At 37.8% G+C, this 26,894-nt stretch overlaps 1 protein-coding gene across 1 annotated transcript in view; it reads right to left on the reverse strand.

The window, feature by feature from the left end:
- Positions 1–26,894, reverse strand: part of DENND5B (DENN domain containing 5B) — a 219,489-nt gene that overhangs the window by 74,529 nt on the left and 118,066 nt on the right. Inside the window, exons 5-7 of the mRNA XM_036759004.1 lie at positions 15,288–15,818; positions 10,111–10,342; positions 599–740 (exon numbers count right to left, since the gene is read on the reverse strand). Coding sequence (XP_036614899.1) covers positions 599–740; positions 10,111–10,342; positions 15,288–15,818 — 905 coding nt within the window. The remainder of the gene's footprint in view (positions 1–598; positions 741–10,110; positions 10,343–15,287; positions 15,819–26,894) is intronic.

The following is a 26,894-nucleotide window of genomic DNA, read 5'->3' on the forward strand; positions in this document are numbered from 1 at the left end:
TACCACACTCTCTATACATGACATTTAGAATACCACATTGTGAAAAGATAGTTGTTGGGACTAATAGCATCCTTTAGTTTCTTCTTGGTAACCAGCTTCTTAAAAACTGATCTTTTAAACAAACATTTGTAGTTATCTGAAAACAAGTAAAGCCACAAATAAAAAGATAGCAGCCTTGAATTCTACCACTTTTATGTCTGAATGCCATCATCTATCATAAAAGATAAGGATGCTTCCAAGAGTTCCTTTATTTTTTTTATGAACTGATAAATTTACTGATGGTATTTAACTAATAACCAACATTTACAGTCAATCAAAGCAATGAATGGCTATGGTATTTCAAACAATATGTTATTTTAAAAAAGATGAATATTATTAAGGGCCTGACTCTTCTACTGCAGAATAAGGAGTCAAGCAATGCCCAGGTTAAATCCAATTTTATCTTCCAAATTTATATTTAATGTAAAAGTTGAAGAGAGTTGATGGATGCCACTTTCACAGGTGTAATCCACATAGGTTAAGCACCACATCTGAAATTCAGAGCCTAATGTTCTTCATTTATTACTTAAGCCAACTCTTCAGTCCAGTAGACACTTACTTATTGTTGGTTGTCAGGACATCAGCCTGCAACTTTGGAAAGAACCCTTGTTCATATTTGCCTTGACCAATCTTCATGTCAAGTAAATGGGGGTGGATGGCAGAGTGATCCATCTTCATAAGTCGCTGCTCAATGGATTGGGCTGCAAATAAAATATATAAGCCATTAAAAATTTCATTAAAAGTTCTTCTTCCTCCTACTCCAATATAAGAAAAACATAGGTATTTTTATTGGGCTTTAAGAAGACAAAAGCAGGTCCAATCATGTCATACCCCTACTCAATAAATACCAATGTCTTCCTATCGCTTCAGGATCAAATACAAAATCCTCTGTTTGGCATTCAAAATCCTTCATAAACCTAGCCCCCTCCTGTCTTTCTACTTTTTCTACACCTTACTCCCTACCACATATTGGTAGGGATTCAATGATACTGGCTTCCTTGCCATTGCATGAACTAGACACTCTATCTTTTGGATCCAGGTATTTTTTCTTGCTGGAAGGCTCTCTCTCCTCATCTCTGTGTACTGGCTTTCCTGGCCTCCTTTAAGTCTCAACTAAAATTCCATTTTCTGCAGGTAACCTTTCCCAACTCCTCTTACTTCTACTGCCTTCCCTCTTTTAATTATTTCCTATTCATTCTGTGTAAAGCTTGTATGTACATATAATTTGCTTGTTTCTCCCATTAGATTGCGAGCTCCTTGAGGGAAGGGACTATCTTTTGCCTCTTTTTGTATTCCCAGCACTTAGCACAGTGCCTGGTACATAGCAGACATTTAATAAATGTTTATTTACTGACTAAGATGATTTTGTACTCAAAATTTCACTGGTCCTAATCATCAATATGCGTATAGAAGATATATGGTTATCTATCCTATATTTATAACTGCTCAGGGAAGGAAAGTTATAAACAACTCCACTCAGAATTTTATTAAATTTCCTTCCTGTCCTAGCCCTATATATCAAAGAGATCCATCTAGTTTTATTCCTTCCTTTCCTATTCTCAGTATAGAAAGAAAAAAACTGACCATTGTCCTTTAAATGACTTATGCCATTTAAAGAACTTAATCTTAGAAAGGTTTTTATGTGGCAGAAGTAAGGAAGGAGTACGTAGAAGGCAACCAGTGCAAAGGCACTAAGATAGGAGATGAGTGCAATGTGTGAGGAATAAGCAAGAAGACCATCTTAGCTGTACAGTAGGGGTCAGAAAAAAAAGTAATATATAACAAGGCTGGAAAGATTGGCTGGTCCCTGGTTGCATAGGGCTTTAAAAACCAAATAAAAGCATTTATATTTTAGGCTAGGGGCAATAGGGAGCTCTGGAGTTTACTGAGTAGGAGAGTGATGTGGTCATATCTTTTTTTTTTTTTTTTTTAGATCTTGCTTCATCTTTTTCAGGAACTCTAGTTGAATTTTTGCCCAGGCTGTGTTTTTCTTTGAGGCTTTGCTTGTAGGTATTTTAGTCATTCTTTTTTTTTTTTGGAGGGGGAAGTCAGAGCAATTGGGGTTGTGACTTGCCCAAGGTCACACAGCTACAAGTGTGTCAAGTGTCTGGAGCTGGATTTGAACTCAGATGATCCTGACTCCAGGGCCTACTCACTGCACCACCTAACTGCCCCAGATGTGGTCATATTATAGTTCAGGAGAATTATTTTGGTAGCTAGTTGTGTGAAAAGTGGATTAGAGGAGGTGAAGTCAAGAAGGGGGAGTGGTAGGAAGCAATGTAGTAAGCCCTCCTCCACAAACTCCTTCAAAGAGATCTAGAAAATACACCAGACTAAATCTTGATAGAGAAATCCAGAAAAAATCAGAGTGAGGCATTTATTCAGCTCAGATTAGCATGGGGAGACAGTGAGAAAAGTATGTGGACAATAGGGATAGGGTCTGGAGAGGAGTATGCTGCACATGAGCACTTAAACACCCAGGGGGAGGCTGTGCACAAGGGCAAGAGCAGGTCCCAGACTTTTATAGGGCACAGGCAGACCCATACCAGGGTCTGGATCAGGATATGATCAGGATATGTATGAACTGGAAGTTTTGTCACCCACTACCCAATTCTGGGTCACAGATCCACGGCAGACTAAGAAGAGGACCTGGGCAGGGGAGTGGCATTCCCAGGCAGGGAGGTCCTGGGAACTGAAAAAGGAAGTTCAGAAAGCAGCAGTAGGAACCAGAGACCAAAGGGGAGCCCACAGTTCTGCCACTTTGAGCCAATAGAGCTTTCCTGTTAGCTGATAGGGGCTAAATCCAGCAGCAGTCTATTCTTGTATAGACCCAAACCCAAGATAGGAATTTGCAGAGCTCAGACCATGGGAGCAGTAAATAGACTTTGCCATGCATCAGACTACTTTGGGAGCACTGAAAGCTTGCATACCCCTAGCCTACCCCTGAGATCCAGAAATAACACAACACTTAATACCCCTAGAAAGTAGCAACAGGAACAGCCCAGATCTTCCCTTCAAAATTATGACACAGCCTAGCCCTAATATCAAGCCTAAAGTTAGGAAGAAGGCTGGAATAATGGGCAAACCAAAAAGAACCCCACCATAATGAACTATTTTGATGATAGAAATGACTACAAAAGCAAAGTGTCAAAGAAACACCCAGATTGGGCACGAACTTGCCTAGATTATCTGGAAAACATGAAGCATTAAAAAAATAGAGTTTTAAAAGTATTTTGTAAATGTAATGGGAGTACTTGAGAGAAAAAACAGAAAAGAAATGTGAGCTGTGGAAAAAAATAATTGGAAAGGAAAATAAAATAAAAATAAAAGTAAAGCTTGGCACAAGAGGTATAAAACCTAGCCCAAGCCACAAACCAACAAAATTTTTTTAAGTCTAAAAAGTAGAACAAAATGTAAGGCAGCAATAACAACTGACCTGAAAAACAGATTGAGGAGAAAAAATGTAAGAATCTCTGGACTATTTGAATGATATGAACAAAAAAAGAGTATAGACTTCATATTTCAAGAAATCTTTGAAGAAAACTGTTCAGATCTCTTACAACAAGAAGGCAAAGTGGAAGCCGAAAGAATCCACCAGTCTTCTGAAAGAAACCCCAACATTGAAAACTCCCAGGAATATGATAGCCAAAATCTAGGGCTTCCAGGTTAAAAAAATACTCAAGCAGCCAGAAAAAAGAATTGAAGTTCTGAGGAGCCAGTCAGGATCCCACAAGATTTAGCAGCTTCTACTATAAGGAATAAGAGAACTTGGAATAAGATATTCCAGAAGTCAAAGGATATGGGCTGATAGCCAAGAACAATTTACTCAGCAAAACTGAATATGATGCTAAAGAAAAAAACTGGCCTTTAATGAAACAGTGGATGATACAAGTTGTGTGTGTGTGTGTGTGTGTGTGTGTGTGTGTGTGTACAGGTCAGCTGTGAAATCAAGAAAAGCCTGGTAGGAAGGGGTCCCTCAGATATGTTTTGAAGGAAGTTTGAGAGCATAGCCTCAAGGTGACTTTAGGATCAAACCTGAAGAATGACGTCTATGAGGATTTTTAGTACAAGTCATAATGTCTTAGAGAACTCACTGAAGAGCATGCTTAGTGATGAGGATCCTATGCTATGATCTGCAAGTGACTACACTTATGTTTGCTTGTTTTGGATAGTAATGATCTCAATTTCCATATGCCTTATTCAACAGTTGTTGGTCTTGATAATATAATGGATGAAGGAGTTGTTAAAGAAAATGGTAATCACACCATTGATGAAGAACTTATTTTCCCTAACAGAAATCTGAGGGGCAAAGTGGAAGAAATTTCAGTCAGATCACTAATGTTTAATGACACAAGAACAAGTATGAAGTTTGCAACAAAGCACTACTGCCAAGCATTTAAATACAACACCTTTAACTAATTCAACGAGAGCAGCTGTCAAGAATGCATCTATACAAAAAACAGGAGTCAGACTTCTGGACAGATGTCAAAATAAGGAAGAAGGTGTTTGTACGACACCCAAACCGGAAGTCAAAAGGAGCAGTTGACATACTAGTTAAACAGAAGAGGTACCTGAAGTGTCAACAGTTTTTTCAAATCATTCAGCATTATCACCTTGTTATCAGCTTAAGGATGAAGCCAAACTAGTTATCAAACATAAATGTCACAAGGGAGAAACAACTGTGCTATCCCATTCATTAACTACTCCTCACCTATTAGAGACTTGTAGTACTGAAGAAAAAGAAGAAAGTAAAAACAAGAGTGCCAGTCCAATATTTTTTTTAAGCTTTTAGAAAGAGAATAACTTAAACATGATGATCCTATTACCAATAAAACAGGTGAAACTAATCTCGAAGAAAAGGATTCTAATGGAAGTATTAACCATACATCAAAGGAAAGCTTAAAATTTTCCGGAGAAGTTGACCAAATGGAGGTAGCAGAGGCTGCTGCTACCTCGTCTGATGTTGCTCCTTGATCAACTCCAAACAATATAGAAAAGAACAGTGTGGTTCTATCCAATTCTGTGGTTGAGATTACTGAATGTAATACAGAATCCCAGGATACTATGGAAACTGCTGTTAAAGCTGTATCCTCACTTCAAGAAACTACAAACCTTTTGAATAATCTTAAAGAAGCATATACTAAAGAATCTGATGAACATTTAGATGCTACAGAATTTAATGAAACTAATTTAAAGAGTGTAGATACTACTATGAAGGATCAAAAAGCAGTGTTTTAGAAAACAGTATACTTGGTCCTCCTGATCATAGTACATAACAGTATGCTGAAAATACTAAAACAGAATCTCATGAAATAGCAGAAATTCACTCAGAATCTTATGGAAGTGAATGTTGAAAACTAAAAATAAATTATTAAAAAAAGAAATAGCAGAAAATCCAAATGACAGAAATAGCCAGTCCAGTAATATTTCTTCACTCGATTGTAAGAATGTTAAGTCCAAGAACACTAAATCTCTGATTCAGTCTAAGCAAACCACAGCTACAGGCACTCAGTAAAAAATTATTTCAGCAAAACAAGAAATTCACAGCAAAACTAGAATTGGAGTTAAAAGTATGATAAGGAATGCTGACGAATCTCAGCAAAATTTTCATAAGCCAGTTAAAGTGAGAAAAAAACCAAGTTGATAAAAATGTGAACTCACAAAGTAATGGTCCAGATATCAAATCTATGAAAAAACAGACTCATATAACATTGAAAAAAGGGTCACAGGTTCAAAATTTAATACAGACTTATAAACTATTGACTTACTCTTCGAGTGACAAAATGCATGGCCAAACAGGTTGCTCTTAAGAATTTTACCATATGACTTCAGCCCATACTAGACATTTACAATATTCCAACCAGAAACAAATCCATAAGCAACAACAGTTATCAGCAACAATGAAAACTAAGTCATGTAAAGGAAGATACAGAATATTCAGGTTTAGAACCTATCAAGGAGGAGGATAAACTGAAAGTAAAAAAAAAAAGCTGAGAAGAACTTTCAACCACACCAAAGAAGTAGTGAAAGTTTTTCTCTGGATGAACCTCTGTTGTTCACTCCAGATAACACATCTACTGTAAAATGAGAAGGCTCAGAACACATTTCTTCATTGAAAAAAAAATATATGGGCTCCCAGCAAGCAGTGTGGATTTACAAAAGAAGGAAAACACAAAAAACAAAAACCACATGGCAACAGGTGTGTGTGCGTGTGTGTGTGTGTGTGTGTTGTGTACACTTGAGAAAAAATTGTTTTGGATGGGGAATCATTGTGTGATAATTTATTCATTTATGTACAAAGGAATACTTTTGAAGTTTTTGTCAAATCAAAAAATTTAACTTAGGTGTGTTAATAAAAAGACTGAGTTGATTGTATAAATTGCACATAGTTTTGCCGCCTTAGAGTTTTCTGAAAAGGTAATATCACTACATCAACCAATTTATATATAAATGTTTTGCTATAAACATTTAGGAAATATTTTTTAGTTTCTAGGCATCAGAAAATTCCAACTTAAGACTCACCAATATGAATGCTACACAACTTTTGATGTGTAACATACATTTTTTGTTTTATTGTGGAAAGGAAAAGTGAGAAGATGGATCTTGACTGATTAAAATAAAATTTTAAAAATATGCATATACACATATGTGTGTGTACATACATGCATATATATTTAAAAAGAATGGATTAGAGTGGGATAAGATGAGGAAGGGAGAGAAAATAAGAAACCATTGTAATGGTCTAGGAGAGAGGTCATGTAAGGCTCCTCTAGGTTGGTGGTTGTGTGCCCAGAGAAAGATTTAGGTGGTATAGGCAGAAATGTCAAGATTTGACAACAGATTATATACATGGGATGAGAGGGTGAGAAATTAAGGATAACATCAAGATTATGGATTTGAGGGACTAAAAGAATAATGGTGACCTCAATAGGGAGCAGCTAGGTAGCACAGTAGATAGAATGCTGGCCCTTGAGTCAGAAGACCTGAGTTCAAATTTGGCCTCAGACATGTACAAACTGTGCGACCCTGGATAAGTCACTTAACCCCATTTATCTCAGTGTCCTCATCTGTAAAATGAGCTGGAGAGTCAGACATGGCTGAAAAGTAAATGAACAACAATGGAACTTAACAGAAATAGTAAAGTTATGAAGAGAGGTTTTGAGGGGAAAGTAATGAGGTTTTGTTTTTTTTTTTTGGATCTGATGTGTTCGAAATATACAGGACATCTAGTTTGAAAGGTCCGATAGCAGCTGGTGATATGTGATTATGGCTCAAGGAAACGACTGGTGTTAGATATACAGATCTGTGAGTCATCACATAGAGATAATTAGATCCAATTGAGCTGATGAGGTTATCAATATAAAGCATGTAGGGAAAGAAAAAAAGAAGGCCCAGGAATGAATTCTATCCACAATTAGGGGGTATGATATGGATGATAAACCAGCAAAGGAGATTGAGAAGGGGTGGTAAGATAAGTCAAACATCATGGCATGTCATTTATTTTTCTGTTTAAATATTGTAACCAACAGTAGCAACAACAAAATTCTTGAAGATGGGGACTGCTTTCCATTTTTATCTTTGTATTCCTAGTACCTAGCATATTATAGATTACTGTTTCTTGAAATGAATTAATTGAATTAAAAACAATGGTTCTACCATTCAAACTTTGTCAAAATTAGGAGATTAATACTGGCTCAGGAGTCGCTTACACTAGCCTTGGGCAATATAACTGATTTCATTCACTTTATTACCTACCAAAAGATAAGCCCCAACAATGTTTTTGGGTTATTATCAGGCTACCAAGATACTTTCAGAAGGTCAAAGACCTCTAAAGTTATATGAAAAAGGCATTTGCATAGTATATCAATTAAACACTCTAAGTTTCTAGAAATTAATTGCTTATTTGCAAAAGATCAGTCACCTAATTAGTTGAAGGTTAATTACTTGTGCATCCTGGGTCCACATAAGGAAAACAGGAAAAGTCAAGCAAATAAGAGGTGAAAATAAATGATATAATCTGAGCTATCTCTTTTTTCTTTTCTTTTCACAAGAATCAATTACATTCAAGTAGCTTCTGCATGTATTATTATTAGGGATAAGGAGAGGGACTAGGTGGGACTAGATATGTCATCTCACTGGCATAGAGAATTGCCAGGTGAGGCCCTGATTTTTGTGAGACAGTCCATGTAAGTATTATTATGCTTTTTTTCTTTTTACAGGTGAGAAAACAGATTGAGGGGATGAATCACTCCAAAAGAAAGGACTACCCACAAGGCAGGAAGACTGACGTAACTAAAAGTGAAACAGCATGGTACCCTAAATATCAGACAAGAGATGGCATATTTCAGGCAAGTTAGACCATCACTACCTTGACCACAACTTCCCTTTAGACCAAGACGGTGATAACCCAGGACCTTACGCTTGGGAATATCTGCACCCTCTAGACCAGCAGCCCATCTTCAACCAGCATTGCAGGGAGAAAGGATTTGCCATCTCACTACTACCAACCTCTGACCAAATTGCCACTGATAACCAGTTAAGTCCAAGAACCCCAAAAAAGTAGTGCCCCCCAAATCATTCGCCTTGCTTTCAGCCCAACTCCCACAGCCATTGTCTAGGAGAGCAACTCCTACAAAGAAGAGATCAACTAACTGTGAACCATAGGCAGGCAAGCTAGCCAGGCTAGCTGAAGCAGAATTTCACCCTGAGAGAGAGACAAGGGGCAACTTCTGCTTGGTGAAACAACTACCACTATCACCCCTCATACTACAATACCCAAGACACTGAGCTAAAGAGCTCGTATAATAGCAGCACCACCCTGACCCCCTGACCCACTGCCCACGTCCCAGACTATCAAATCTGTTTCCAGTCCAGACCTGAAAACCATCATCTAGGGAATCAACTCTGGTAGAGATGTAAAATGACAACTGCTTCCACAGATTTTGTAGGCCTTGCCTCCTGGGACCACACAACTAGTGAAAATTTGGAAAAGTTTTTAACCACCAAGGTCCTATCAAATGATTCCAGAAATGGATATGGTTTTATCAGTAGAATTAAGAGAACTGAAAGAAATTAAAGTAAAAAGTGTATTACCAAGACACTCTCCTGTTGCACCCTAAGGACCATGAAGCCTTTTCATCTGACTAGCTCCTAAAACTTTCTATACTTTTCCTTGTTATGATGTAAGCTCCTTTATGGACAGTTTTGCTTTCCTATTTGTATCCCTAGCTCTTAGCAGACTGCAAGAGCTTAAAAATGCTTTTTCATTCATTCTTTTCTACAGAAAAGTATATTTTGCAATTAACTAAGGATTTGGAGATAAGGTATGCCTTTGTTCCCTCTAATGGCCAAGAATTTAAATTCTTGCTATCTGTCAACATAAAATAGCTCATTAAATAAAATCTAAAAATCTTGCATACCCATTTAAAAATTATTAAAGGGATATATCACACTAAAAAGAAAAATTAATATATAATTTTCCGTTCATGTACTGACAAAGGGAAAAATTACTCATTTCAATAACTTAAATATACCTCTTATTAAGGGAGGTTATGAATCAGACTATTATTTGTGTATACCACTGAACTATTTATATCAATCAAATCCTTCTGTATTTACATAAGTCAGGAGGCATGCCAGGTTTATTATTTAAAAACCAAGATTTTCTGAATGACACAGGAGAAATATTTCCTTGGATGGCATAAATAAAGGGACAGAAACTAACATTTTTGTCATTAGATACAAAAGTGTATAATGATGATCATATATCAATCATATAACTTCAGCACTTAGTTCTTAATGTTTCATTATATTTATTATTGGTTTTCTTCCAGAAACTGAAAAACTAAAAAATGCAAAATGAGGTCAAAGCCTTTCCCTAGAAAATACAAAAGAAAGTAAGAATGAAAGGTGGACATATCCTTCAATCTCCCTCTCCCAAATTTCATTGAACACAGGTCACTGGAAGAAAATGTATAGTAAAAGAAGAAAAAAATTACATGCGCAATGGGAATAACATGTAGAAAGGGGAACAGATAAAAAATTTTATTTTAAATTACAAACTGAATGTACCTGCTTCTTTTAAAGTGTTGCATTTCTGATATATAGAGGTCCGCAAAACAGGTGCTCTTACATTATACAGTCTTATCTTCTCAATCCTTGAGTCAAAGACCCGAAGTATAGGATCTTTTTCCTCCCACTGGGACATAATTTTATTATCAACAAAGGTGGCAAACATCTGTGTTTCAATGAAGTGTGAAAGGAATGGGAGATAAGGCTCAGGCTGATCAGAAAGGAAAGAAGCCTGTAATGAGATAATTAGACAATTAGTGAAGTTACCACTCTTTACTATTATTTTTGCATCTAAAAATGTCCGCATTATTGAAGTCCTTCCTTTCAATTATACCTTTTAATCTCTTAACACAGTAATGCCCTCTGAAATTTCAAGAGCACTCCAAGAACACAACCTTAACATTCTTTATTTTCAATTTATAATAATTTACAACATTGTCTACTAATACCACATTTCAGAGCTTGATCTCATAGTAGCAACTTCAACATATATGCTGATACTCGATCAAATACATTCCCAAGTATTTAATCAATTCAGTTACCATTACCTAGTCTTCCATCCCATCTAAGCTATGACAGGGATGGGCATAGCACTGATTTTGTCATGACCCAAAAATATGCTTTCATTTCATGAACTCAAAAACTCCTTTATGTGGTCATTATCTTATCATTTCATCTCTCCTTTATGCCTTAATACTACTAAACTTATTCTTCAGCCTCACTATGACCTCTAATCCCTTTATTCAAGTACTTTCCCAGAGCTTCAGCCCTGCTTTGGCTATACTATTCTACTGCCTATCCACCTCTTTGTGGACATATTCAATTCCACACTACCCTCTTCTCTCAAATTCCTTGTTCCTTTTTCCTATTGCCAATCATACTTTGCTAAACCCCAACTCTAGGTTACCCCTACCATCCTCCTTTGCTTCTACTTATGTGCTGCCGAATAAAGCTTCAGCAAATCAAATGGGTTCACCATAAATTTATGTTATTAAATCTCAAGTGGGTAAACAAGGCAATCCTACTACTATTCCTTAATTGATTCTCCATCCCAGTCTCCACAACAGATATCCCAAATCACCTTTTTTCCTTACAAATCTCTCATAACATACCTCTCTCCTTAGCTAAGGATCTTACCTCATATTTTACTGAAAAAATTAAGACCATTTTTCAAGAGTTCCCTCTTCTTACCTCATTCTCCCTACATCATTCCCCGCCTTTTCCTCCTTCACTCCAGTCCCTGATGAAGTGGTTCTTATTCTTGCCAAGGACAAGTATTTTAAATGTTTCCTTCATCCTCTTCCCTCTCATTCCTACAGCATATTGCTCTTCAGTCCCCACTGTCATCCCTTCTCTAATTTTCAGTCTCGAATTACTATTTTTTTCCCTAAAATTTGCACAAACACTCCAAATTTCTCCTAGCATTAAAAATTTTAAGTAGGTTCTACCATCCCCACTAGTTACTGTCCTATAGCTTCCCTCTCTTTCTCAGCTAAATTCCTTGGAAAATCATATATTTGGTAGCTCCAATTTTTCTCCTCTTACTCTCTTCTAAACCCTCTGCAATTTAACTTCTAATGTCATCATTCATCTCAAACTGTTCTATCTATGCTACTGGCAATATAATTGTCACCAACATCTTTTTCTAATTCCTCATTCTTCTTGACCTTTCTGTAACATTTGAAATTGTTGACCACCGTCTCTTCCTGGACACTTTCCTCTCTAGGTTTTTGCGATCCTGTTCTCACTTGGTTCTCATCCTGCCTGTTGTGCTGTTCCTTTTTATCCATGTTATGCTCACTATTCGTGGTTGTAGTTGTAACCCTAATGTTCTGTCCTGTGCCTTCTTCACCAAATATTCTTCCTCTCATTGATTTTTTTTGGGTACTATCACAAAGTGTTATCCACTTTTAGTTTTAGTTAATTATCAAAAACCTATAAATCTTTTTGTACCATGTATCCCATGTGTTGCTCAAAACTTCCTGGGAGTAAGGCACTTCGAGATATGGATCATCCCTTTCAGGCCACTAGTTAGTTACTGCTGAGAAAATCACTATCCTCTCAGTCATCTAGGTTCGCTACTTCTGTCATTGTTTACTCCCTACTCTTACCCACTGCATCCAATCAAATACTAAATCTTGTTTCCATCTTCATAACATCTCTCACATGCATCCCCTTTTCTCCATTCACATAGCTGCCACCTTAGTTTAGGTCATCATCACTTTTTGATTAGATTACTATAATAGCAATAGCTGTTCGGTCTCCCTGCCTCAATCTCTCTCTAGATACTCTCATCAATCTTCCACACAGTAATAAAGTGAGTTTCTGAAAGTTCAGATCTGACCATCATATCCTCCACTCAATAAACTCCCATGGCCCCTTAATATCTTTAAGAACAAATATAAATTCCTTTAACATGTAAAGTTTTTTATCACCTGGCCCCTTCCTATCTCCCTCATCATTTTATAAATTACTCTCTTCCACACACTTGGGGTCTAGCCACACTAGACTACTTGCTGTTTGGTACACAAGATTCTCCATCTTTATCTCTCTGTCTTTGCATTGGCTATCTATCTTCATTCCTGGAATGCTCTCCCTCCACACCTCCACCTCTGAGAAATCCTGGCTTCCTTAAAGATTCAGCGGAAATGTCCTCTTCTGCAGGGGGTTTTCATTCTGAGATTACCTTGTATATGTAAAGATCAAATGAGATAATATGTAAAGTACTTTTCAAACCTAAAAGTGCTATAAAAATGTTATCTATCATTATTATTACACATCTTGTAACTTCCTTGAGAGTAAGGGTTGTTTTTACTTCTTCTCTGTTTTCTCAGAACTTCGGAGAGTGTCTAGTACAGAATAAACCCTAAGTGCTTAATGACTGATTGATAACCGATAACATTAAACATTTATATCTATGGGGATTATGCAAAAAGTTACATTTTCAGCTTAAAGTTTTAAAGATTAAAAAAGAAAGAACAAACTCAATTTTGGTAGGAATTTGTAAATTTGTTCTAAGGATAAAACCATGAGGGCATCTCTCTCTCTCTTTCTCTCTCTCTGTCTCTCTCTCTCTCTCATAAAAAAGAAAGAAATGTGCCAGGCACTGTGCTAAACACTTTATAAATTTTATCTCACTTGGGGTTGTGCTAAGGGACTTAAAAATATTATCTCATTTGATCCTTACAATAACCCTGTGAGGTAGGTGCTATTATTATCCTTCTTTTACAGATAAGGAAACTGGGGCAGACAGGGGTTTCATGACACAGCTAAAAAGTGTCTGAGGCCATGTTTGAATTTGAATCTTCCTGATTCCAAGCCCAATGCTCTATCCACTGCATTATCTAGATGCCTTTTATAGAATTGATGATAGGCATCAAAATAGTTAAGTTCACTGACAAAAATACAAGATTAAGAAATATTTTGAAGTTGGCAGCTCTTTGGGAGATTTATGGACAAGTAAAATCTGGCCACAAATAATAGCTTCTTAATGAACAGTTCATGAAAGTCACTTTCATACATTAGAAAGTGAAAAAGCAAGTTGGTTGGCACTCTACCCAATGAAAAACAGCTAATGCAGTGTCTGGCACATAGTAGGAGCTTAATAAACATATGTTGACTTGGTTTTTCTATCCTCTTTCTTTAGACAAGTCATCATATTTGCTCTTCCAGACATGTAAACTAGCCTCAAGAGTAAATTAGGCACTTTGGGAGGTGCAGTGAAAGATAGTAATATCTAATAGCAGAAATTTTATTCTTTAACAGTTATCACTTTAGAGATTATGCTGCATAAACAACTTTAGAAAGCTGAAAGCCAATGAAACTTTTTTTTGCCTTCATATAAAATTTTAGATGAAAACCTTGGAATTTCATTAATAATCTAATTCAGTTTCTCTTCTTTTTTGACTCAGAATAAAGTAAAAATTCTCTCTTTGAAGTGAAACCACTGACTTTCACAAAGAGAAACTTTCTTTACTAAAGAGTCAAACTGGAAAAAGAACAGATTTCATTTAAGAAAACTTAACCTCCACAGCAATTACAGATAATGAAAACTTCTATATTAGAAAAAAAAATTTGAGATATCAAAAGTCACACAATTTAAAAAATTTTAAAAAGTGTTTACAATATATGGAATTGTTCTTGGGGCAGAGTATGTTAAATTCAAAATTAAAAAAAGTAAAATTTTTTAAAAGTGCTTATAAATGCGACCTTGACTTTTCTGTACAAATAGTTACTTGGTAAAATTTGGTGGCCACATTGATTCCACCTGCTCTCTTGATGAGGCTGTCTTTGAAGGCAACTCACCCATACCTCAAACACATATGTTGTTTCCGACTCTTACCTTGATAGTGGGCCAGTTCAGTGGTGAAGAGGATAGTATATTGGCCCTAGCACTAGTCTCTAGCATTGACCATAGTACCAGTACTGTTCATCAGCCCACTATACTGTCCCCCAGTTTCTGTGAGTACAAAGATAAGTTTACTATGACTTTTCTAAGAAATTACTCTGGTTATTTTTGTGCCAACATACTTGTGTGTTATTTTTTTCTAAATAAATAAAAGATAGGAAAGGCTCTGGCTATCCAACTAGTCCTATTTTCATACCTTAGAACTATCATCATTGACCCATATATTTCACCCCATTCCCCATTCCAGCTATGTTTCTTGCCTCAGAGTCCATGTGAACTATCACCACTGATGTAGAGCTAGACAAGTCCCAATTTCCATTTTCCCAATGGGTGAACTGGAACAGGAGAGAAGTCCCTTTATTATAGCAAGCAAATGTATATTCCTGGCATTCTAAACTGAATGTCTGACTACATTTTTTCTATAGAAATATTGTTATATATGGTGATTAGGTCCGATAGTACTTAGTATGGTATTGATTAAGTATACACACATTATGGCCTTTGTGGTTTGGCTTAAGGACCTGTAGGAAAATAAATTACAAATACTAAACAGACTTGGGTATAGCCTATATAAGTAACTTTTAATTGCCTAAAAAGGCAATTAATTCGATTTCTCGAAAAAATTTTACTTTGTATCAATATTGCAATCTAGATTATATATACAAATGATTCTAAATGGGTAGGGTAAGAGAAAAATTTGATTTTTTTTTTTACACCGAGCCAATAATTTCATCCCCTGAGGATCAGATTAAAAGGAATTGTTTTTTACTTTGTCAAAGTTCTGCATCTGCTCCCTATTGGTCAACCATGATTCCATGTCTTGTGCTGTCTGAATCACAAAAGCCTCATAGTCAGCAAACATTTGTGTGAAGCGATTGGCAAAGACCTCCCGAAGCTGCACATTGAGCTTATAGTCCCTCATTTCTGCCTCTTCACATTGTAGTTTTAAGTTCTTTTCAGCCAGAGAGGGAGAAAGGGCCACTTTTTCCACAGTTACACCTGTCCTCTTGGTTAGAGCCTGAAGGCGGGCTATGGTTTCATTGCCTTTGAGTAATTCATACATGTGGATTGTGTTTGTAGAGACATTTCCATTCTTTTTATCATTGACCAAGTCCTTCAGAACCATATTCTTAAGTTTAATGCTGTTCTCACTGCAGTGTAGGCTACCCTCAGGAGGAATTCCAAACTGCAGGAGAACTTCAGAGATTTCCTGGATAAAATCTAGTTTATTAGGGAACTGTGGAAATTCTTCTGGAAGCTCAATAAAGTGATTATCGATGTCCACAAAGCACAAGTTTGCCTGAAAGGAAAAAAAAACACCATAATATCAGCATCAAAATTCACTGATTTTTAAATGTAACAACAGTTATGACTGTCAAAATATCAACGTCATGTAGTTAATCTTGCCAACATACAAAAAAAGGACAAATCCCCAGGTCTGTTTTTGGAAGACACCTTTCATTTCAATGCTCCAGACATTGAGCACCCTTTTGAATCTTTATTGCCTTCCCTCAGCCTTTTGTGTAATTCTAGCACTAAAACAAAGATTTGTAACCATTTTTATGTCATATACTCTTAGGATGCTCTGGTGAATCCTACCAACCTCTTCTCAAAATAATATTTTTAAACGCAAAAAGTGAAATAATAGGTCATTAAGGAAACCAATTGTATTGAAGTAGAGGTATCAAAATATTAAAATAAAGTTTGCAATATAGTAATATATCTAGTGGTAAGTTTAATAACTATAGTAATTTCTAAGTAGTTAAAGAGTGTAAATGCTATTTCAAGTTATATACAACTTCAATGTGATGTGAAAATATCTGTGATTTTTTTTGATCTGTTAAATTTAATTTATTTAATATATTTAGTTTTCAGCATTGATTTTCACAAGAGTTTGAATTACAAATTTTCTCCCCATTTCTACCCTCCCCCCATTCCAAGATGGCGTATATTCTGGTTGCCCCGTTCCCCAGTCAGCCCTCCCTTCTGTCACCCCACTCCCCCTACCCTCCACCCCCTTTCCCCTTACTTTCTTGTAGGGCAAGATAAATTTCTATGCCCCATTGCCTGTGTATCTTATTTTCTAGTTGCATGCAAAACCTTTTTTTTTTGTTGTTGTTGTTTTTGAACATGTTTTTAAAACTTTGAGTTCCAAATTCTCTCCCCTCTTCCCTTCCCACCCACCCTCCCCAAGAAGGCAAGCAATTCAACATAGGCCACATGCGTATCATTATGTATAACCCTTCCACAATATATTTTCCTCCTTCCTAACCTATCCCTCTTCATCCAATTTTCTCCCTTGACCCTGTCCCTTTTCAAAAGTGTTTGTTTTTGATTACCTCCTCCCCCATCTGCCCTCCCTTCTATCATCCCCCTTTTTTTTATCTTCTTCCTCCTTCTTTCCTGTGCGGTAAGATACCCAATTGAGTATGTATGGTATTCCCTCCTCAGGTCAAATCTGATGAGAGCAAGATTCACTCATTCCCCCTCACCTGTCTTCTCTTCCCACAGAACTGCTTTTTCTTGCCACTTTTATGCGAGATAATTTACCCCATTCTATCTCTCCCTTTCTCCCTCACTCAACATATTCCTCTCTCATCCCTTAATTTGATTTTATTTCTTTTAGATATCATCCCTTCATATTCAACTCACCCTGCGCTCTCTCTCTCTCTCTCTCTCTCTCTCTCTATATATATATATATATATACACACACATACACACACATACATATATATACACACATACACCCACATATACACATATACATACATACATACACACACACACACACACACACACATATATATATATATATGCATATTCCCTTCAGCTACCCTAATACTGAGGTCTCATGAATCATACACATCATCTTTCCATGTAGGAATGTAAACAAAACAGTTCCACTTTAGTAAGTCCCTTGCTATTTCTTTTTCTTGATTACCTTTTCGTGCTTCTCTTGATTCTTGTGTTTGAAAGTCAAATTTTCTATTCAGTTCTGGTCTCTTCACTGAGAAAGCTTGAAAGTCCTCTATTTTATTGAAAATTCATATTTTGCCTTGGAGCATGATACTCAGTTTTGTTGGATAGGTGATTCTTGGTTTTAATCCTAGCTCCATTGACCTCCGGAATATCATAGAAGCTGCTAGATCTTGGCTTATTCTGATTGTGTTTCCACAATACTCAAATTGTTTCTTTCTGGCTGCTTTCAGTATTTTCTCCTTGATCTGGGAGCTCTGGAATTTGGCGACAATATTCCTAGGAGATTTCTTTTTGGGATCTATTTGACGAGGTGATCGGTGGATTCTTTCAATTTCTATTTTACCCTCTGGCTCTAGAATATCAGGGCAGTTCTCCTTGATAATTTCTTGAAAGATGGTATCTAGGCTCTTTTTTTGAGCATGGCTTTCAGGTAGTCCAGTAATTTTAAAATTATCTCTCCTGGATTTATTTTCCAGGTCAGTGGTTTTTCCAATTGAGATATTTGACCTTGTCTTCCACTTTTTCATTCCTTTGGTTCTGTTTTATAATATCTTGATTTCTCATCAAGTCACTGGCTTCCACTTGCTCCAATCTAATTTTTAAGGTGGTATTTTCTTCAGTGGTCTTTTGGACCTCCTTTTCCATTTGGCTAATTCTGCCTTTGAAGGCATTCTTCTCCTCATTGGCTTTTTGGAGCTCTTTTGTCATTCTAGTTAGTCTTATTTTTTAAGGTGTTATTTTCTTCAGTATGTTTTTCAGCATTTTTTGGGTCTCTTTTAGCAAGTCATTGACTTGTTTTTCATGGTTTTCTTGCATCACTCTCATTTCTCTTCCCAATTTTTCCTCTACTTCTCTAACTTGCTTTTCCAAATCCTTTTTGAGCTCTTCCATGGCCTGAGACCACTTCATGTTTTTCTTGGAGGCTTTTGTTGTAGGCTCTTTGACTTTGTTGACTTCTTCTGGTGGTATGTTTTGGTCTTCTTTGTCACCAAAGAAAGATTCCAAAGTCTGAGACTGAATCTGGGTGCGTTTTCCTGCCTGGCCATGTTCCCAGCCAACTTACTTGACCCTTGAGTTTTTCAGCGGGGTATGACTGCTTGTAGAGTAAAGAGTAATATGTTCCAAGCTTGAGGGGATGCGCTGCCAAACCAGCACTCCTCCTTCCCCAAGAACCCCCAACCTATACTATACTATACTATATACTATACAACCTATACTATCTTCAGCAGGCTCTGCACTCCTGCTCTGATCAGCCACTTAATTCCTCCCACCAGGTGGGCCTGGGGCCAGAAGCAACTGCAGCTGCAGTTCTGTAGCTGCCCCACCTCCACTGCCCCTGGGGCGGTGGCCGAACTGGAGCTCCTTTTTTCACTCTGTCCCCAGTAGCTTTTCCCACTAACCTTCTCTGTTGTCTTTGGTGTTTGTGGGTTGAGAAGTCCGGTAACTGCTGCAGCTCACTGATTCAGGGCGCTAGGGCCCACTCCGCCCTGCTCCTGGTCTGGTTGGTCCGCACGGCCCACACTGGGCTCTGCTCTGCTCCACTCCGCTCCCAGCTCCATGCGGGATAGACCTTACCCAGAGACCATCCAGGCTGTCCTGGGCTGGAGCCCTGCTTCCCTCTGCTATTTTGTGGGTTCCGCAGTTCTTCCCTGTTGTCTTTGGTGTTTGTGGGTTGAGAAGTCTGGCAACTGCCACAGCTCACTGATTCAGGGCGCTAGGGCCTGCTCCGCTCGGCTCTTGGTCTGGTTGGTCTGCACGGCCCACGCTGGGCTCTGCTCCACTCCGCTCTGCTCCCCTCCCAGCTCCGTGTGCGATAGACCTCACCCAGCAACCATCCAGGCTGTCCTGGGCTGGAGCCCTGCTTCCCTCTGGTATTTTGCGGGTTCTGCAGTTCTAGAATTGGTTGAGAGCCATTTTTTATAGATTTTTGGAGACTTGGCAGGGAGCTCACACTAATTCCTGCTTTCCAGCCGCCATCTTGGCTCCGCCCCCCAATATCTGTGAGATTTTGATTGATGACAAAGTCACGAATACTGCTAATACTATTGTGGTCTGTTGCCTACATTCCAATTGAAGATAATGTTAAAATTCCATTAAAGATTACTGGAAGGGGTAGCTAGGTAGTGCAGTGAGTAGAACACTGGCCCTGGAGTCAGGAGGACCTGAGTTCAAATCCAGTCTCAGACACTTGACACACTTACTAGCTGTGTGACTTTGGGCAAATCACTTAGCCCCAACTGCCCTGCCTTCCCCCCTCAAAAAATATAATAAAAAAAGATTAATGGAAGATAAAGTGGAAAATTTTATTTTTTCATCCAAGGTCACGGAAATACTGAAATCTGTCTACAGATCCCAGGTTAAGAACTGCTAGACTATCACATAGAAATGCAGAATGTATTGCTAGAACAGGCAAAGATAACGATTATAATAGTTCACATTTATATACCTTTTTCAATTGTAAAATGTTCTATATATGTTAGTTCATTTGATCCTGACAACACTGTGACGTAGGTAATTCAAGCAATATTATCTCCATTTGATTGATGAAACTGGGGCTTAAGGGGGAAATCAAGGGACTTATATTATCATTTAATGTCTATTCAGACTTTACTGTGTGAGGAGCACAATGGGGTGGATACAAAGCTTAAATAAATCTTGAAGGGGCTTCCAGGGGTTGCTGGAGTCAGCTCAAACAGGCTTGTGAGAAGCAAACTGATTGTTAAATTTTCATTTGCTCATAATAAATAGGCAAATGCTACAAATCAGGGCTTGATTTATTGTTCTGTCAATTACCTAGACTTAGAAAGTGATGGAGAAAATGTTAATAATGCAGATAAAATTTAAAAGTGTGTTGTGGACACACACACACACACATTTTTGGAGTGAGCTGTTAAACATTTACCAGCTTATCATTTTAATTATCAATCAAAAAAAATAATAATACTAATACCCAAAATACAAAATATTACATTTGAGGGTGATCAGAGAAAGCTTCCTGAAATATGTAGCCTTTAAATTGGACTTTTAAAAAAAGTAGAGAAGTTTAAAAAGCAAAGAAGAGGAAGTAGTCTATTCCAAAAACAGGGAACAGCCAGACACTTAAGTTGCAGGATCATAGGTTTAGAGCTGGGATTAGAAGGCAAATACCCTCATTTTATAGATGAGAAAACTGAGGCCCCTAGCAGTTAAACAACTTATACAAGATAAAACAAGTAGAATGTGGAAGAGCTAGAATTTGAACCCAGGTCTCTGGCTTAAAATCCAGGGTACTTTCCACTCTACTGTTCATCCCATGGCTGACTGGGGAAAGGAGAGAGGAGCAGAGAGCAATCCAGCTTGTTTGAAGCATAAAGTATTCAGAGGGAAGTAATATAAGAAAAGGTAAGGTAGTGCTAGGGAAACAGAAAACCACTAAGGATTGTTGAGCAAAGGGATAGAACCATGCTTAAGAAAGAAGAATAGATATTCTGAGAATAGTATGGATTAGAGAAGGGAGAAAATGAAGGGTGGACAGAAGGAGGTTAATGGAAGGAGGCATCTGCTAACAAGAGCCCAGCTAATGGGATGCAGATGAGTACTGTTGCAAAAATGGAATCAACAGGATTTGTTAAATACTGTATATGAGAGGTGAGACAGAAGTAGCCTGAAGGTAATAAACATGACAGAAACATGGGTAAATAGTAGTACTACAAACAGAAGGAATAAAGTCAGAAGATAGGAAAAAGGGACAGGTAATGTGAGTTTAGGTTTTGGACAATCTATGTTTGAGATGCTAGTGAGCATCTAGGTGGACATGTCATATAGCCATATGGAGATGTGTGGATCTACTGCAATACCTAAGGAACTGCCTCAGATATTTTCTAGATGTGACCCTGGGCAAATCATTTAACTTCTGTCTTCCTCAGTTTCCTCACATCTAAAATAAGGAAAATAATAACACCTATTGTCTAGGGTTGTTGTGAGGACAAAATGAGATAATATTTGTAAAGTATTTTGCAAACCTTAAAGCATTACATAAATGCAAGCTACTGTTATTATCATTATTATCTGGAACTTAAGACTAGAGGTAAAGATTTGGGAGTTATACAATTGGTGGCTAAGGGAGAGAAAAAAGAAAAAAGTCAAGGTTACATTAAAGGAACAAATAAGGAGCTAGTTATAAAGACTGAGCAGGGGCAGTTAAAGAGATAGGAGAAACATCAAGAGAATTATCATGCCTCTGAAGCTGAGCAAAGAGATGGAATGTACTTAGTATGAAAGTTGGCCAAGAATGTGAAAAGCTATAAAAGGGCGGGGGAAAAAAAAGCTAATGTATTTGGCAATCAGAAAACTACTGGTACCTAGGAGCAGTGATTTGCCCAAGGTCACAAAGCTACCAAGGAGCAGAATCAGGACTCTAATCTAAATTAGACATGCTATTCAGCCTTTAGACTTTATGAATAAGAATGTCTAGATACTCAAGTTTCTGAGGGCTCTGTATTACTAGATATCATATTTAAGGTGGAAGATTAGAGAACTATCCTTCCAGTGCCCCTAAGTGTCCCATTGCTATACCTGGATGGGGTCCTCTGATACATGTTTTACCCATTTCACAACTAATTAGTACAAGAAAAATAATAGATACATGGAATAAAATTGTTAGAAAAACTCCAATAAGTAATTTTGCCACTTCCTAGAGTTTGCAGTAAAATCATCGAGTTTAGAAAAGGAAGCCTAAATTGATCTTGTGGATTTGTTTGTGATATTCTTATCCATTATCACCATGCATACATTTCTTAGTATGTGACTAAAAGATAAGCCTTAGTCCATGTTCATAAGACAGGAACAACAAAAATAAGTGAAATCTGGAGGTAATCCACAAAATGCCTAATTTTATCAAAAGTTTAAATTCTGTGTACCATCAAGCTATTTCAAAAATTACTAAGAGGTAGTAATATTATGTATTACTTCTATTCTACAAGTTCTTCTTTCATTCTTCTTTCTCAAGAAGAGATGAATAAGCAGTGAAATGTTGAAAAGGTAAATAGCAAGAGAAAAGAGGAGACCAGAGCATATTTAAACTAGATAATTTACTATGAAAAAGAATAAGAGATTCATAGAATTTGGGAACTGAGAAAGACCTCAGGAAGCATCTAGTCCAACCTATGCCAGAAAGAAATCACCCTGATAAGCTACCCAAAGAATGGTCTCCTGTTTTTCCTTAAAGTTAAGGAAGGGGACCCACCATTCTTGAAGTAGCTATTCTACTTGTGAGCAGCTCTGTTAGTGAGTTTTTCTTGACATTAAAGCCTAAATTTGCCTCTTTGCAACCTCTATCCATTGCTCTTTGTTTGCCCTCTGGAGACAAAGGAGAAAAAAAAATTAATCCCTCCTCTAATATGACAGAACTTCAAGCACTTGAAAATTGCCATTATGTCCTCTGGAGTTTTCTCTTCCCCAGGCTATGGACCCCTTATTTCTGCAATCAACCCTTCCTATATCATAGAAGCAAGGCCCTTCCTGGTTTACTCCGCAGAATTATTCATGTCATTCCAAAGCTGTGGCACCTAGAATTGAACAAAATAATTCACATGAGGTCTGATGAAGGCAAAGTACAATAAGCCTACCTTCCCCTCTACTCCCGCCTCCCTTTATGCCTGGAAGTTTTGCTTCTGTTAATGCAGCTAAAGACCACATTAATAAATAAGCAGCTCTCAAGGGAAAAAATACAAAGTATCCACAATCATGTAAAAAATTGTTCAAAATGATTAGATTTGGATGGAAGAATAGAAATGCAAATGAAGAGAACTCTAAACTTCAATCTCATATTCAAAAAAAGGTGACAATTGCTGGAGAGATCACAGGAAAAAAGGCACACATCCTCTATGAGTGGAACTATGAAATGGTCCAGCGATTCTGGAAAGCGATTTGGAAGTATATCCTACATGACATTAAACCATGCATATCCCTTTGGCCCAGTGATGCCGCTGTGAGGAATATACCTGACAACTGAGAAAATCAAACTGATTCTTTTCTTTATTTGATTTCATTTTTGTATCATTATCAACATTTTGTGTAACTACCTAAGTCATGTTTCATTTGTCTCTGAGTTAAGTTCAGAAGTTCAGTTTTCCTGCTAATCGCTATTCTATTCTTATGTCAAGGAAATCTGTTATCCTTAAAGGATGCAGGTAGATTCCAAGGAGTCTGGTCTCTGGAACTCTGGCAATCCCTTTAAGAAAGTCTGCTGTGTTACTGCTGTGAACCTAACTAGCTACACAGGTGGACATTACCAATAGGCTTTCCATAGTGGTAGGATGTAAGGAAGAGTTGTTGCATTCCTGATTTCCAGTCAATCATATTGTCCTCCATGCTTGTGAGACTTCAGAATTAGTAACCAATTATATTGTTTTCCTCATGTATGATGTTACTGGCTTTGTAACCAATTATATTGTTTTCTCCATCTATAATGTTGCCTTCTATCTTTTGGATGCTCCTCCTTTTTTTTGTAAAACTGATTTGCTTGCCCCCATTTGGGGTCTTTTGGAGCTAAGGACTATAATAAATTCAATGCCCAACCATGACTACAGAGAGGGAAGATTAGTGATAGTAATGCCCCCTCCTACCGCCCACCCCCCAAAAAAGTGTCAGTGAAGTATTTTTTTAATGCACCAAACAGAAGAGTTCAGAGGTAGACACAAACAAGGGAACTGTGAAACTATGTCAAATATATCTAAGAATATAATCTGATTTGTGACTTCATACATCTTCAAGTGTTAACATTTGTTGTAGTTTGTCAAATTCAGAATAATTAAAATAGGAATATATATCTATATGCAGATATATATTTAAAAGATTGCATTAGCTTTTTTTAAAGGCTGCCACATCACATTGGTAACTCATATGGAGCTAGCAGTTGGCAGAGCGAACTCCTCCCCCCACCCTGCCCCAGGTTTTTCAGAACTTCTATCTAATCAAGCTTCCCCCATCCTGCACTTATAAAGGTGATTGTTTTGTACTTAAGTGTGAGGGTTTTCCATTTATCTTCACTGAATTTTATCTTATTATATTAAACCCAATGCACTAAGCTAACAAGATCTCTTTGGATCCTGACTGTGTCATTCAATGTGGTAGCTATTCCTTTCAGTTTTGAGTCATTTATAAATTTGATGAGTATACCATCTATAGCTGAAAAAATGTTCAACAATCACAATCCTTGGGGTGCTCCACTGAAGACCTCCTTTCATTGTGACATTAAATGATTAGCTACTACACTGAGACTGGCCATCCAATCAATTCTGAATGCATCTGATTATATTATTGTCTCATCCATACTGCTCTGTCTTCTCAAAAAGAATAGCCTGACATGCTATCAAAAACTTTGCTAGAAGTCTAGGTAACCCCCATCCACAGCATTCCCTTGATCCATTGTTTTAACAATGTTGTTAAAAAAGGAAATATGGTTAGTCTGGTGGGACCTCCCTCCTGATGAAGTCATGTTGGTTCTTGGCAATTACTACTTCCTTTTCTAGGCTACTTCTTTCATTTCTTTAATGATCTAGTCTAGATTTTCCACAGGAATTGTCCATGCAATAAATTCTGAATCTACATAATGGTATTATATGTCTAATCCATATCTTTCCAACTTTTCCACAAGAACAGAATGAGATCCTCTACTAAAGGCTTATGAAATTGTTTCTTGCTTTTAGCATCTACTACTAAAGCCAGCTTACAAGGTCACTTACTCTTTTCATAATAACTCCATCATACACCTATATTAGGTCCACATGATCCCAAGCACATGGCATTATGCATAAGTTCCTTCATATCTCCTTTGTTAGCTAATCTGAGTAAATGAGGGAGCATTATATACTCATGGTCTTCGCTTCCTCAGCCAATCTCTGAGCTCAAAGATTCCAAAGCATTAAGTATGGAAGTAGAGGCAGGAGAGGGGATCGTCCTTCCCCCTACCAATTACCATCCCCGGATCCCTCCAAAGGAGGAAGTATTCCTAAAACACATCAGAAATGGAGCTTTTCCTACACAAAAAGATAAACCCAAGAAGCCAACTTTGAAGTAGCCACAGAATTGCCTAAATCTGGACACATATTTGGAAGGCATACAACACCCCACAGCAATCTTGAGCTGGTTGTAAAGAATATACGTATAAAGATCAAGCATGTCGAAGATGGCAGCTGGAAAGCAGGGACTTGCGTGAGCTCCCCGCCAGGTCCCTCCAAACACCTATAAAAATGGCTCTGAACAAATTCTAGAGCTGAAGAACCCACGAAATAACAAACGGAAGCAGGGCTCCACCCCAGGAAAGCCTGGATAGTCATGGGGAAGGGTCTATTGCATGGAGCTGGGAGTGGAGAAGAGCAGAGCCCTGCATGGGCTGTGCCAGGACCAATCAGACTGGGAGCCAGGCAGAACAGGCCACAGAGCCATGAATCATTGAGCTGTGGCAGTTACCAGACTTCTCAACCCACAAAAATCAAAGACAACAGAGAAGGTTAGTGGGTAGAGTTGCTACAACACAGTGAAAGGAGTGTGTGATCAGCCCCAGCCCCAGGGGCACAGAAGTGGTGCAGCTCTGGGGCTGCTTCCAGCTGCAGTTAATTGCAGCCCCAGGCCCACCAGGTGGGAGGAATTAAGCAGTGGATCAGAGTAGGAGTGTAGAGCCTGCTTAGATCTAAGTCGAGGTCCAGTTGGTGGTTCTTACGGGAGGAGGAGTGCTGGTGTGGCAGAGTTTGCTGTGCAGAAGTAGCTCTGAAAACAGTAGCACAAGGCCCCTAAAGCTTGGGACAAAGTACTCTCTACTCTACAAGCAGTCATACCTTTACAAAAAGCTCAAGGGTCAAGTAGTTGGCTGGGAACATGGCCAGGCAGTGGAAATGCACTCAGATTCAGACTCAGACTTTGGAATCTTTCTTTGGTGACAAAGAAGACCAAAACATACAGCCAGAAGAAGTCAACAAAGTCAAACAGCCTACATCAAAAGCCTCCAAGAAAAACATGAACTGGTCTTAGGCCATGGAAGAGCTCAAAAAGAATTTGGAAAAGCAAGTTAGAGAAGTAGAGGAAAAAATGAGAAGAGAAATGAGAGTGATGTGAGAAAACCATGAAAAAAAAGTCAATGACTTGCTAAAGGAGACCCCAAAAATACTGAAGAAAATAACACATTAAAAAATAGACTAACTCGAATGCAAAAGAGCTCCAAAAAGTCAATGAGGAGAAGGATGCCTTGAAAGGCAGAATTAGCCAAATGGAAAAGGAGATCCAAAAGACCACTGAAGAAAATACTACCTTAAAAATTAGATTGGAGCAAGTGGAAGCTACTGACTTTATGAGAAATCAAGATATCATAAAACAGAAGCAAAGGAATGAAAAAATGGAAGACAATGTGAAATTTCTCAT

Source organism: Trichosurus vulpecula, chromosome 5 (assembly GCF_011100635.1).
Source record: "Trichosurus vulpecula isolate mTriVul1 chromosome 5, mTriVul1.pri, whole genome shotgun sequence".
NCBI classification, from domain to species: Eukaryota; Metazoa; Chordata; class Mammalia; order Diprotodontia; family Phalangeridae; genus Trichosurus; species Trichosurus vulpecula.